Here is a 13,747-nt window from a genome sequence, read left to right as displayed (position 1 = left end):
TCTCATCTTGTTGAGGCTCATCCTTTGAAACTGCTTGTGTTAGCGTAATGAAAAAAGCAGTAAATAGTAAATTACATCTTTTTTTGCAATGTAGTTCAATATTTTTGCTTTGATCTCAGCAGTTTTAACCTGACCTTAGGCCACAGTCCCTTTTTCTCCGTGCCTCGCAAACACTTAGAGGTTTATCCTCCTAACTGCAGAGGATTATTTCCCACTACATGGGGACAGCTACAGCACAGCGGGGCTGGCCCAGGGGTCTGTCTGCCCTGCAAACCAAGGCTCAGCACAGTTTTTTATCCCCAATATCATGCCAAACCAAACCACCTTTCCCAGAAGGGTTCAACCGTTACCTTTTCTAATAGTTGTCTCAGCTGCTTTGTCCTGGCATCACGCGAGCACATCGTCTGTTGAGGTGCCACCACTGTGCATATACAACGTCCCTCGCTATCTTGGGCAGAGCTGTAGACCTGCCAGCTTTCCTCTGGGTTGGTAGGCAACACCTAATTAACACAGGGAAAAACGGGTTAAGTAAATGAGGGGAGGCCTGGTGAGGGCGGCAGGAGGTGAATGGGGCTGAGTGGAGGAAGCAGCAGGGATGTGGCAGATACTGGAGCTGTGCTGGAAGCAAAGGGAGGCTCCTCCAAGGGCCCAGCTGGTGGAATTCACTTGCAATGCAAAAATATGGATTGGGGACAAAGAAAAGAAGGGTCTGAAAAGGAGAGCAAGAACCGAAGCAATATGGCAATGTCGGTGGGAAAGTACGGACATGAGGAAATCCATGAAGTAGCAAGGGTTGTAGTGAGCTGTAAGGAACCGAGCGCTCGTGGTGGGGAACCCGCTGTCATTGCAAACCCCTCGACTTCTCCTTGGCACCATGAGAAGGATGTACCCAAGCTACCAGTGAGGATACAGTGTCCTGGCTGAGGGCTGAGCAGCGATCACGGCGTATCTGCAGAGCTCTCCCGGAGCAGCAGGAAAACCAGCTTTTCTGAGCAAATGTACATCAGGAGTCATATTTCCCCCTTCTCCACCAGACTCTCCTGGGGATGGGGAGCTTCACCTGAACAACCATTTCCCTGCCAATGTTCTGGGGTCCTGGGCAGGGAAAGCCCCAGCCAGGCACACCAGCAAGGAAGGGATGTGGTCCAGAGGGTAGGACCAGCATCTCAGGCTGAGCTTTCAGGACAGACCGCAGAAAGGGAGCCCAGCCACAAGCACAGCACGTTCCCCAGTCCCCCTCGTGCTCTCCAGACCTCTCAGATCTTAATTTTCCTTTGATCTCGCAGCACTTTGCAAAATACGTAATTTAATCACAATTCAACCTCTGACTGCTTTGAAGGTAACACTGTTTTGCCAACCAGAAAGGAAACGTTCTCTTCACTATTTCAATTGATTACAAATAACCTTGCAAATACCCATGTTGACAGACATGCACTATCAGAGACGGCTGGGCACGCAATTTGATTCTCTAGCTAAAACAAGCCGGGGCGGGGGGCGAAATAATGGGTCTCATAATCCCTTGTAACATGGAAAAAAATTTCAGCTTCATTCATACCCAGCAGAACCACTACATTAAATACTCGTCTTAAAACTGCAGAGCTATAATATGTTGGCTGTTTCAGAAGGCACAAGCGTACAGCCTGGAGGCAAAAGGTGCCCATTTTTCCCTGCTAAGGCAAGACAGACGAACGGATTATTTTTCTCAGCTAACGTGGCAAGCCCAGGCACCGTCCCAGCCCTCCAGCGAAACAGGGACAGGAAACATACGGCACGACCAAAATAACACCGCAACTTCACTGCATTTCGCACCCCATTAACGACTATTGATTAAAGGCTGGGACGCGAATGAGATCTCGCACCTGCTGTCCCAAAGCTGCTTTACCCAGCGATTGCAAAGCAGCGGCGAGGGAAACTTTGCAACCCTTTGGCTGAAGACACCGGGGGGCACCCGTGTCGCCCCCAGCCCAGCCCCATATCTCTTGCAGCCCCGCACCGCCCCGATCCCGGGGGGGGCACTTTGCAAGCGATGTCCCCCCATCATCACCCCAAACAGCGACGGCTCTGCCTCTCTCTGCAGCCGGAGGGGGATTCTACAGGGCCTGCCGGCGGGAGGGGGAAGGTGGCAGCGAAGGAGCCAGACTGCCAGGGAGCTCCCGGGAGCAAGAAGGGGTTTAGGCAGCCCGGGGGACACCCAGGCGAGGAGGGACCGGGCGGCCGGAGGGGAGCGGGGCGCAGCCGCCCCGGTAGGCAGGGATGCTCCGGGCAGCCGGGCGCCCCCCGCCCGCCGCTCCCCGCACTTACTCCCGTGCTGCGGTCCAAGGTGCCGCCCGTGGCCGCCGTGAGTTTGGTGGTGTTGAGCCCCACGAGAGAGGGCAGCGTCTGCGACATCCAGTTAGTGATCATGGCCATGGTGCTGAGGACGACTCCAATCTTGAGTAAAGGCACAGACATGTCTGCGGGGGGGAGCGCCAAGCACCCTTCATTCTGCACCGGCGCCGGGCTCCATGCCGCTGGGGACGGGCTGCACCAGCCGCCCGGCCGCCGCCACCGCTCGCCGCCGGCCCATCGTCCGCCGCCGCCCCGCCGCGGCCCTGCCCGGCGCTGGCGATGGTGCTGCCGGTGCCTGTGCCGGTGTCGCCGGTGCCGGAGCGGTGCTGCCTCCCCTGCACCCGCCGGGCGCGCCCCAGCCGGAGCCGAGCGAGCGGCTGCAGGAGGCGGGACGGGGACGGGACCGGGGCGGGAGGGAGAAAAGAGGGAGGGGCGGGAGGGGGGGGCGTGAGCGCCGCGGAGCGCCCAGCCAGAGAGACTGCGGAGGGCGGGTGGGAGGCAGCGGGGAGAGAAGGGATTTGGGGAGGGAGGAACGGACGGGAGGAGAAATTTAGGGGAGGGATTTTATTTTTGGAGGGAGAAAATTTGGGGAAGGGGAGCGGAGGGGAAGAGAGGAGAAAAGATCTGTAGAGACGGGAAAGAATTGGGGAGAGGGAAAAAAGGACTTTGCGGGAGGGAGAGTAAAGTTGGGGAGAGGGGAAAAAATTGGGGAAAAGGAAAAAGATTTAGGGAGATGGATGATTTTGGTGAGGTGGGGAAAAGATTTGAGGAGAGAGGAAAAGAATTTGGGAGGAGGCGGCAAAGATTTGGGGAGGGAGGAGAAGGGGGCGGGGGGCGGCCCCCCGCTGCGGCGCGGCACGGCAGCGCCCCCTGCTGGCTGCTGGCGGCACCGCCGGGCGCGGTGCGGAGCGGGCGCGATGCGGGAGCGATCGATGCTCGGTCCGGAGGGGCCGCGGCGAACGGGGGACAAAGGGAACTGCTGCCAGGCAGGGGGTTTGGGAGCAGCATTCCCCGCTGCGGTGCACGCAAGGCTGCGCCACTCCCGTACAAACCCACGAGACGTGGGACCCAGGTCGGGGCACATGGTGGTCCCCAAGCCTGTGGTCTTCCCGGGCTGAGGGTCATCAGAGCATCGCCCATATCTCCTCTTGCCTCCTCACCACATTCTGCAGCCTTTCTCCATCAGCACGAGGGATGCAATACACTTGCCAAAACACCCAGAAACTCTACACTGCAGCTGGCAGCCCCGTTCTTGCCCCAAAGCTGCTCTTGCCCCATTCCTGCCCTAAAGCTGCTCTTGCCCTGCTCCCAGCTGGCAGGGCTGCATGGACAGGGGAGATGGGACAGCATCCAAAACTGCCAGAGCATCCCACCCCAGAATTCAAAAAAGCCTCTTGGCTTTCTGTGGCTTTTGCAGCTCTGAGGCAAACCCTAACAGGACCTTAGCCCTACCTCGGATCATCCCAGCACCCTCCGGCTCTGCTGCTCTGGGCAAAGGGAGCAGGGACAGGTAGCAGCCAAGTGGAGCTGGTTCTGCAGAGAGTGCTGGGGACTTTCTGTTAAAGCACTGGAAGCAAATTTAGCAAGTCCACCAGGTGGAGGAAAAGAGATGAATTTGAGTATGAGTGCTGACACCAGGTTGGATCCTGTCCCCCCGACAAGGTGGTGGCAGAACCAGATGCTGGCAGCTGCGAGGCAGTGGCTGGTGCATGTCACAGGCTGCAGCCATGAAATGCCATTCCCTTTCTTCACTTCCCAGCACCCTCAAACAGCATCACCCCTGCCCTTTCCACCTGCACCAGCCAGACCAGCTCTCATCTGGCTAAGTCAGCCAGCTGACAGGTCAATCTGCTGCTGAAATCATTAAGAAAACACTCCTGCCCTCTGAATGTGACACTGTTCTGCTCAGGGGTCCCAAAGTAGCTGAAGCCCATGAAATCTGCTTCAGCCAGCCCAGGCATCCTTTGCATGGCACAACTGTCATCAGGTTGTGCTGCGTTGTGCCTGAGGAGGTGGTCAGCACCAAGGAGGTGTTCCAGCTGTGGTTGTAGGAACAAGGTCTTTAGGCAAAAGCCTCAGATGGCTTCAATCTTTTAGAATAAATCACAGCTCCCTGTTTTGTTCCAGTTCAGCCCGTTCTGCTTTAACAGTTGCTTTTGCTGTGCTCAGCACTGTAGCAGCTGAGACCCTGATTGCTTCTCTGATTTCATGCCATATAAAACACTTGAGTGCTGCACTTATATCATCTTAATGTTCATTTTGAAACAGAGTTTGTAAGTAAAGTTTGTCCCTCCTATTTGTCTACTCCAAACACATACAAAGGCAATTAGACCTATGGATACGTTGTTATTTAAAATGGTATTCAGCAGGGTAAGAAGCACTCCTCTGCCTTGCTCTGGATTCCACCTGGGCTAACGAAAGACTCATTTCCTACCAGTGCACGCAGCTAATTTAATTCATATGCCCTTCAAATGCTTTGCAATGACTAAAGCTTCTGCAGACGGGGACAGTGAGGCACAGAGAGAGGAGCAGCAGCCACAAGTCCCTGCTAAGGAGGGGGCCCGTTATTGGGAGTATTTTAGCAATGCCCAGTGCAGAGGGTCCGTGCAGGTGGGGGGGAGGCAGCAGCAGTCAGGAGAGCTGCTCCACATCCCTGCAGCAAAACCCTTCACATCAGCTGAAAGACGGGCTGTGGCGTAACAACGGGGGAGAGAGAAATCCAGGTGATTTTCTTCCCTCCTCTTGCTTCCAGTGGCTATGAAATAGGCAAAAGCAGCACGTTTTTGGGAGTCTTTGCTGATAAGATAAAGGGAGTTAAGGCAGGGACATCACGAGATGAACTGTTCTTTCATACCTGTTCAGAAAGTTCAGTGACTCGATGCATTAATGACCTGTCCAGGGAGCAGGGTGGCCCTGAGCCCGTAGGGTACAACCTGTGCTGGCAGAGCCATAGCCCGTCCCCAGCACATCACGCTGCCCGTGACAAGCTGAGCCCACATCAGCCGGTCCCAAGCAGAGACTTGACAAAAAAAGAGGCTCCCAGAAATGCCACTATTTCAGTTTTTTAGGGATGAGGGGTTATTCAGCAGGAAGAGGTGCTGGTGACTGCTGTGCGATGCGATGCTGCCGGTCACCTCGTGCTGTGCTGGGTCACGGGCATCAAGCAGGAAAATGACCTCTGTCATCTCAGCGCCTGAAGTGGGTGATGTGCAAACATGGAAACCTCTTCCCTACCCTAATGATTTCCCTGCTTGTAGAAGCTCAGCGTGGCAACAGTATGAAACATAGGCAGCAAAAAACCAGAAGGGACGTGAACTTGATGTTGCCCTTACTCATGCTATAGCAAATCAGAAGAAATGCCAGCAAAATCAAGAAGGAGGAGACTCAGATGACACTGTTTGACATGAGAGCATTCACTGATGGGCCTTTCCAGAGCGAAGCAGGATCCGTCCTTAAAAAGAGCAACTTTTCCTTGTAACATCTGCAGAAATCTGTTCAGTACCAGTTTTGCTGAGCTGGTTGAATTCACCTTTCTCCTGATCAATGCCCAGGGCATTGCCTTGCAAAAAAACCTCCTCATGTCACTGAGATTTTCTTGTCCCAATGCATTTGCTACAGTCGCCCTCCCCACAAGAGCTGGGGCTGCAAATGTGCCCTCTCGGTGCCTCTCCTGCAGAGAGTAAATAGCAGGAACAGATGAACTGTTAAGGAACAAAGGATGCTATTTGCGTGCATATATTCTGAGCAGAGAATGAGAAGGAATGAGAGGTAAAAGCAAATAATAGGGTCTTCCAAAATAGCTACTTGGTGGAAAATTCTGCTGCTGAGAAGTGATAAGGTAAGATGGGACTGTCTGCCTGAAGGAGCCCTACAAGGGTCAAGGTTTGCAAACATGGCCAACTCCTCTGTGTGTGTGCGCAGGACACGACGGTCATTGTCTCCCTCTCCTGGCTGGTTCAGAGAAGAAGTGCTGAAGTTTCTGTTGCTCCCAAGCTTAGGTGGTGATGGTGTCTGTAGACCCTAGTCAGAGCGCTCCTATTTAATGCATGGTGAGAGGACAAGACCTGCTTTAAAATATATACACCTGTATTTTAACAGCCTCAAATGTTGCTGTTGCTCCAAGTTGGCTCAGTAAACGCTGGAGGCACCTCAGCTGACCTGACATCTCCAGCAAGGAGGACACGTCCAGCTGGCTGTCGGATGGAGGGCAGTGCCCCAGGCACCTTCCCAGGGCCGGCAGCTCCTGTCCTGGGAGCACAGGGCTCAGGAATTTCCCAGGGCACTCAGGCCAGTCCTGGGATTGCTCCGGTGCCTGGGACAGCCCGTACTCAGCTCTTTCCCACTCCGCTCTGCACTGGAGCCTCGTGAGATGTGCCGTGTCCTCTGGCCAGGGGCTGCGGGAAAGGTCTTGTCCCTTCCAGAAGGACCTCTCTGTGTCACTTCAGGAATCCTCCTCACTTAGACTGACTCTTCTCCAAATCTCCCTTCTGTAGTTGATGGAGGGGCTCTGAAGGAGGACTCTGCCTCCACTGCCTCCTTTCATCCCTCCTGGAGTCCCGACCAATGCTGCCCCAGTCCCTCTTACTGCCCCATCACCCGGTGCTGCTGCGTTCCTGAGTGAATGACGACATTTCTCATCCCCCTCTCAACTCAGAAAACGTTCACCCCCTTCCCTCACTTTCCTCATTACCTGGGCTTGTGGCAGGAGGTATCCGAAATCCCTCTGCACCAGCCTGTACTCAGCCGGGGGCTGTGAATGGTGCCAGGCAGCAGAGACACCCCCACCTACCCCAGAAGGCAGTGTGGGCAACTTCATCTCATTAAGGAACATACACTTTGTACCCATCACCTCTGGAGCATGCGACAATCTTCTGTTGCAGTTGCTGTGGGGCATTTGTCTCAGCAGGTCACGACTGTCACAGGAATAAATGGTACCAGATTTCCCTGATTTTTGGCTCTAACCTCCAAATATCCTTGTCCTTTTGGCTGTTTTTGCCACTATCTGTGCTACCATCACTCACACAAGCCTCAGTCTTGGAGCTGCACACTGTTACCTCAGCACTGTACCAAGGCAGAACAAACTCTTCCTCTCCCATTATGGACAGGTGGGGAAAGCAAAATAAGGAAGAAAACAGCAATTCAAGACCCCAAAGTGCTTTGGAAACTGTGCCCACGATGCTGCAGGTCACTGCCAGCTCCTGGTGGGACTTGGTGTGAAACCACCTGTGCCTGGTGCTGAGCTCAGCTCCAGGAGCTGCCTCATTTCAGGGTCAGGCACCTCAACACGCTTTGGAAAGTTCACCCCAAACTATGGACACTGGGACTTCTTCTACACCCCAAACACTCTGCAACATTCCCTTTTGTCATCCGCACGGTGTGTGGAAACGCTGCAGCAAAAGGAGCACGCTTCTTATGTTACACTAGAACAGAATAATCCCCTTTGCAGGTCTTCACTCCGCTAAATCTGTGTTTAGCTAAAGCTGCTCTTGACATGAAACTCCTGCTCTACCAGCGAGTGCCAATCCGTGTCAGAGCCTCTGGGCAAGATCAGAGCCCATTAAAGTCGGCGCAGGTTCCGTTGGCATGTCAGCGGGTTCCTGTTACTCGGATGTTTTGGTTGGGAATGATGATTTTTTTGACGTATTTCCCTGGGTCAGTCGCACACGCCTCCAGTCAGAAAGTGCCTTTACACTGAAAAACTTGTTCCGCATCTTGCTCGCTAGAAAACACGGCATCGCTCCAGGGGCGCTCGCTGCTGCGCTCCTGGCCCCAGGGCTGGCACGAGCCGTCCCCCCGCTCTTATCCTTCCAGGAGATCTGTTGCATTTTGGCTGGTTTTGAATGCTGGAGGCTGGGAGCCAGGACCTGGGTCCTGAGCACGGGAGAATGGTTCCCAGGGCCAAAACCCAGGACAAAAACCCATCTGGAGGCTGAGAGCAGGGTCCTGGGCTCAGCGCTGGGAGGGCAGTGGCAAGCAATGGCTATAGTCTACAAAAGAAGGAAAATCAAGATTTTGAGGTGCTCTTCCCCCACAAGTGGGATTTGCTGGCGCTAAGTCATGTCTCAGGCCCTGTGCCTCAGTTTCCCCAAGTGCATCATCCGCTTTTTGGGGGACTTGCTTCACTGATTCAACCTCTCAGGTGTCTCCCTGCCCACCTGGGTCTTCCAAAGAGCCCAACCAAGGCACCCACAGGCAACAAACCCCAGAGGAGCACTCCTTGGGTGTCCCTGCTTTGCTCCTTTCTGTTCACAGCTTCACCACAGCAAAGCCAACACTTATCACTCATAACTCAAGAATTAGCTTTTTCCACTGTCAACGCAGTCTACAGCCTTCATCTGTCTAACTCACTCAGATAGTAATTAGTTTTGTATTACTTTACGCAGTGATGCTAATACTGATTACAAGGCCGGATAACCTGAGTAATAAATAAGACCCAGGGCTGAAAATTACCTTTCTTTTTTATTAGTTAAAGCTGAAGTTAGTGAAACAAGACACAAATTGGTTTATGAGATGAGGCAGCTGCCTCCTGTTACAGGCTGCAGATTTGCAGCTTAATCCTTCAAGTTTCTCCCTGACAGGGGAGGGAAGAGCCCAGCCAGCACATGGGGCACTGGGAACATCCCCATGCATGGAGGGGACCAGCACAGCCAGACTGGATGGGGCTGGGGGCAGGGGAGTGCTCTCCTGAAAACAGCCCCGAGAGGGACCTGATGTCCTTTTTCAGGAAAATCAATGGAATTTTTATTTATTTATTTTAGAAGCCCTAAATGTTTAATAACTGCCTGTTCCAGGAAGGTATTTCTTCCCATGTGGTTCCAATGATTACCGGGTAAGCGGATGTCACAGCACCGGCTGCCCTGCTCCGCGCCTGGGAAACTTCAAGGAAAGCAATGAGGTTTTCACTGGTCACACCCCAGCAGCTCACCAGCAAGCACCAAGCATGACAAAAGGACAGGTCGGACAGACAGACAAGTAGATGGCATCCAAGACCCCCTCTGCCGATACCCCTGGCTTTACTACAGCAGCCCAAATCCTCTGCCCTCCTGGCAGCACCGTCTTTTTGCACGTGACAGGCAGATCCTTAGAGAGCAGAAGTTGGCTCTGCTCCTCCACGGCTGCAGAGGAGCCGTCCTGGGTCTCATCCAGAACACGACAAGGCCAGAAAGCCCCGCGCTTTGCCCGGGGAGCCCTCAGCCCCCAGCTGCATGCAGAGCCAGAGTGAGGGTGCTGCACCCCAAAACCCCGCTGTACCCCAAAACCAGCCCGTTCCACTCAGCCCACACGTCATTTCGGGTTTTGATCACCGACCTGTGGAGAGCCAAGGCAAGGCACAAAACAAATCAGAAAACCTTTGGCTGCTTGGGGAAATCCCAGAGCCTGGTGCAGGTCTTGCTTTGGGGCTGGGGCTCCTGCAGCCCCACCCTGGGAGCACTTGGGGGGATCGAGGGAAATCTGCAAAGAACTGGGATGTTGGGGGGCATGTAGGGGCAGCTCCCCCTTGTTTCTCACAGGTAAAACTACCACCCACTTTAGGCTGGTTTCAAAGCCCCGACCAAGCGTGGGGGTGCAGCCCACAGTGTGTGCGTCACCCCTGTGCCCCCAGTCGAAAACCAGCACCCATTCCCCCCTGCAAAGGGGCCCATCAGAGGATGCTGCAGTACCAACACCTTGAAGACAACTCCCTCACCTCCACCAGCAGAGCTTTCCCAGCTCCCAGCTGGAAGAAGAGCCACGTGCTCACCCCCTGCAGCCCCATTTCACAGCCGCCCATCTCCCCATTTCTCCTTTTCTCCTGTGCTGGCCTGGCAGTGTCACTGCAGGGAAGGAAAGGAGGGACGGCTGTAGCTTCTGCATCATCAGGGAAAGCTGCCTAAATCAGCAACCTCTCTCCCTTGAACCTCGATCCCTCCTTTCCCAGCACGAGATCTCTGTAGGGAGTGGGAGAGACTCCACGTGTGATGGAGATGTGAATCCGGCACGGAATTAAACACGGAAGACACTGAGCTGGGCGGTGTCTGGGCTGAAAGGCGTATTTGGGGATTGCATCTGGCAGCTGTGCTGCCGAAACGAGATGCTACAAGTCTGAAAGGGCTCTGCAGTGCCAAGCGAGGCAGCAGGCACGCTGGCGGGAGAGCTCTGCATGGCTGGCAGGACTCGGATACCTGCTGGCACCAAAGCCCAGGTGAACACTGCAAAGCAGAAACCAGCTCTAGCTGAAGGCAGCTCAGCAAAGCCAGGGCTTGAGCAGGGGCTCCCAACCTGGGGTCAGTGGGCAGGGATGGGCTGGGAGGTAACTCTGCCAAAGTCAGCCTGCAGTGTTCAGAGCAGATTTGATTCCCCATCCCCACCCCGATTTAAAGTTGGGTGAAAAGTTGGAGTGCTGCATTCACCTAAAAAAAAAACCAAACCACAACAAAAAAATACAGGAAAAGGCAAAGTAGCCAAGCACAGCAGCATCCTTGGCACAAGAGCTGATAACTCTGTGTCCTTGAAAAAACCCACCAATGCAGAGCGATGGAGGCTGACAAGGCCGATGGGGATGGCGACAGCCGTGGGAAAGGGGACACCACCCGGGTCCCCAGGCTATGGGTGCAATCCATGGGTCTGGGCAGGAGTGGAGGCTGGAGGGACGGGGGGTGACAGTTGGCCCCACCATGACTCTGCCACAGCCCTGGGCTGGCCATGGGGCTGCTGCATGGCCAGGAGCCCCTTTCTGCTGATTCCCAAGCAATGCTGGCGGCCGCTGCTGCTTTGTCCAGCGCGGCGCATGCGCCTTCCCGGAGCATCCTCACACACAATGGGCTTCTCCTGGGCACTCACTCGCAGCTCTGGTCCCTTCCCACCCCTCCTCATCCACATAGCTCTTGGATTTCATTGCCTCCTTCCTCCCCGTAATTACTACCTTCTCATCCCTTCTCCAGAGGGCTCCATGCAATTAAGGCAGCTCTTTAGCCATTTCTTGCTGGGGGCAGCAGAAATACTCTGAGGGTGCAAAGCCAAAAGGCTTCAGCTACTGAAACTTCAGCAATAGGGCAGTGACAGGAGAGACCATTATCAGCAGGAGAAAGGAAAAAAATCTACATAAAGCATCCAGGATGAAAGCCCAGCTGCTAATTGCTCCTACACTAAGAAGCCTCCATTTCTCTCCTATTTATAGCTTCTTTCTTTATTTTTTTGCTTCCAGGCAGCATCACAATTAACCCCACAATCTAGAGCATCCTCTTGCAATTACTTTTCTTCCTTTCCTGAGTGGCTGGGGAAAAAAAAAATAACCCAAAAAGCAAAAGACAAGCTCCCTGCCTCCCTCTCCCCAATTGTCTTAAAGAAGTCAAATGGAGTTTTAGTTCCACTTGCAAGAGATGGCTTTTGTGTGCCTCCTTTCCTCACCCCAGCCCCACTACTCACTCAGTCCAGGGGTCAGAACAGTCACTGCAAGCATTAAAATCCAACAAAAGCAAAAAAAAAAGTAGAAGGGGGAGAGGGAGATAAATAAAATGCTCCTCTCTCCCACAAGCCTGTCACAGATCGAAACATCAAGGGACATTTAAATGTCACCTAAAATCAGCAAAGCTACCCCCAAATGAGGAGCTGGCGTGGAGGGGGGTGACGAGGAGGGACCCGCCACCGCACTCGCACGTTGCGTCCCTGCGGGGACCTGGGACAGGGAGCCCCGAACTTCGCTGAACCCCAGCCAGGGTCCCACTGCCCCCCAGCCCCACATCACAACTTGCCCCATAAGTGGGGCGGGCAGGTGGGGTGTCCCCCCCAAAACTCCCCGGGGGGACCACACTGGGGCAGCCCCTTGTCCCCCAGTTCTGGGGTCCGGTCTCTTGAGCACCCCCCCCAACCTGCTCTCCCCCTCCAAGGCCCCGAGGATCCACCTGCACTGTGGGCTGAGCAAACGGGGGGTGCCCTGGGATGGGGGCACAAAGCTGCAGCTTCCCACTCCAGTTTTCTTTTGTGCTCTCGAGGTTTAATAGAAAATGGCGTTGGGGAGAAAGGGAGAAAAAAAGGGGGGAGGTGTTAGGGGGGGGGGGGGGGAAGCAAGAGAGAAACCTACTTGGGTGAGTTCTGTGCCCATCAGGATGAGGAAGCAGAGGGTCAGGAGCTTGCTTGCCGGTTGCATGTCTCGCACCCAGTTCTAGGCACCTTGCATACAGATCACCTCCGGGCGAGCCTCCCTGTGCCGATCACCGAGCGCCTCGCTGCCTCCTCAGTCCTTTATTGTTCTTATTCTTTTAATTAAAAATTAAAAAAAAAAATAAAATAAAAAAGACAAGAAAACGCAATAAAAAAAAAATACAACAAAAAAATCAGAATAATTCTCCAGGCGGCTCTCAGCACCCCCAGGAAGCAATGCAAGAAATCTGCTCAGCAGAGCCTTCACTTTGCATATTTATTGGGATCCCAGTTTCTCTCCTCTGCTCCCGGTGCTGGCTCTCTGGCAATTGGGTTTTTTTTATTTTAATGGCTCCCTTGATCAGAAGACATTTGCGAGGAGAAATTCAACGGAGCACGAAATGATTATCTCCGCTATTGCCAAAAGTTTGCCTTGAAAAGGGGGGGTGATGGGGAGAGGATAGGGATTAACAAAAAAAAAAAAAGAAGGAATTGGTAGGGCTGGCTACTAGCAGGGGATGGCTGTGGAACAGGATGTGACATCAACCGAGGCGGGGGAAATTTAACTACAGACGGCAAAAGGAGCCGGGGAAAAGCAGCCTCGGGAGCGGCGGTGCGGGGCCGGCGGATGCTGGTTTGGCCAGGGCTGGGGGGTTATTAACCCCTTCCCTCCCTCCCGGGAGCTCAAGGACCTGCTAGGCTGCCCCACCCCCCCTTTTTCAGGGGTGCTGGAGGGGGTCAGAGGTGTCTAATCCCCCGCCCTAAAATACCAACCTCCAAGCAATGATGCCCTCTCAAACACAGGGCTCTGAGGGGCATCCACTGCAAGGCTCAGGCTCAGAAGAATGGGAGGCGGCAGGAGGTCGGTGCTAAACCTGGCTCTGCTGGGCATTCGCCCTTGCACCTGCTCCCAGCGCCCTGCCAGGGTTCTGCTGCTGCTCTGGGGGCTTTGCTGGGGGGCTGCGGACACTGCCCACCCCACACTGTGCCCTTCTCCTCCCAAATCCATAGGGATTGTTTACCCTCATTCCTGTCTCACACACACTCCTCGAATGCTCCCCAAACCATCGTTTTCCCAGGATCTCGTAAATACTATGAAGTTTCTTAGTACCTGGCAACGCAGGTGAATGGCGTCATCCGCCTTTTCCAGAGGTGAGAAACGTAATGCAGATCTTCTCTTAACGATTATTGAATGATTTAATACAAGTCACTTGCCACATGCTCAAAATTAGCAGAGGCTCCACAAGAGGATTTTCCCCCTCGATTGCTCATTGCAAAAGGTTTCTTCTGAAGTCCTCTG

General features: G+C 54.1%; 1 protein-coding gene across 2 annotated transcripts in view; it reads right to left on the bottom strand.

Moving 5' to 3' along the window:
• The window catches only part of OLFM1 (olfactomedin 1), a gene marked incomplete at its 5' end in the record, with an annotated part of 30,050 nt that extends 16,851 nt beyond the window's left edge, over positions 1 to 13,199 (bottom strand). Inside the window, 2 exons of one of the 2 annotated variants that reach the window (XM_080356079.1) lie at positions 351 to 500; positions 12,389 to 13,199. In XM_080356079.1, coding sequence (XP_080212205.1) covers positions 351 to 500; positions 12,389 to 12,454 — 216 coding nt within the window. Of the gene's footprint in view, positions 1 to 350; positions 501 to 2,301; positions 2,452 to 12,388 lie in introns of those variants that run through there. The other variant, XM_080356078.1, reaches the window with a different exon arrangement.
• Between the last annotated feature and the right edge of the window lie 548 nt (positions 13,200 to 13,747).

The sequence above is a fragment of the Nesoenas mayeri genome, assembly GCF_963082525.1.
Source record: "Nesoenas mayeri genome assembly, chromosome: 18".
Classification (NCBI taxonomy): Eukaryota; Metazoa; Chordata; class Aves; order Columbiformes; family Columbidae; genus Nesoenas; species Nesoenas mayeri.
The sequence above is the reverse complement of the archived record's forward strand: the minus strand, read 5'-3'. Positions and strand labels throughout refer to the sequence as shown.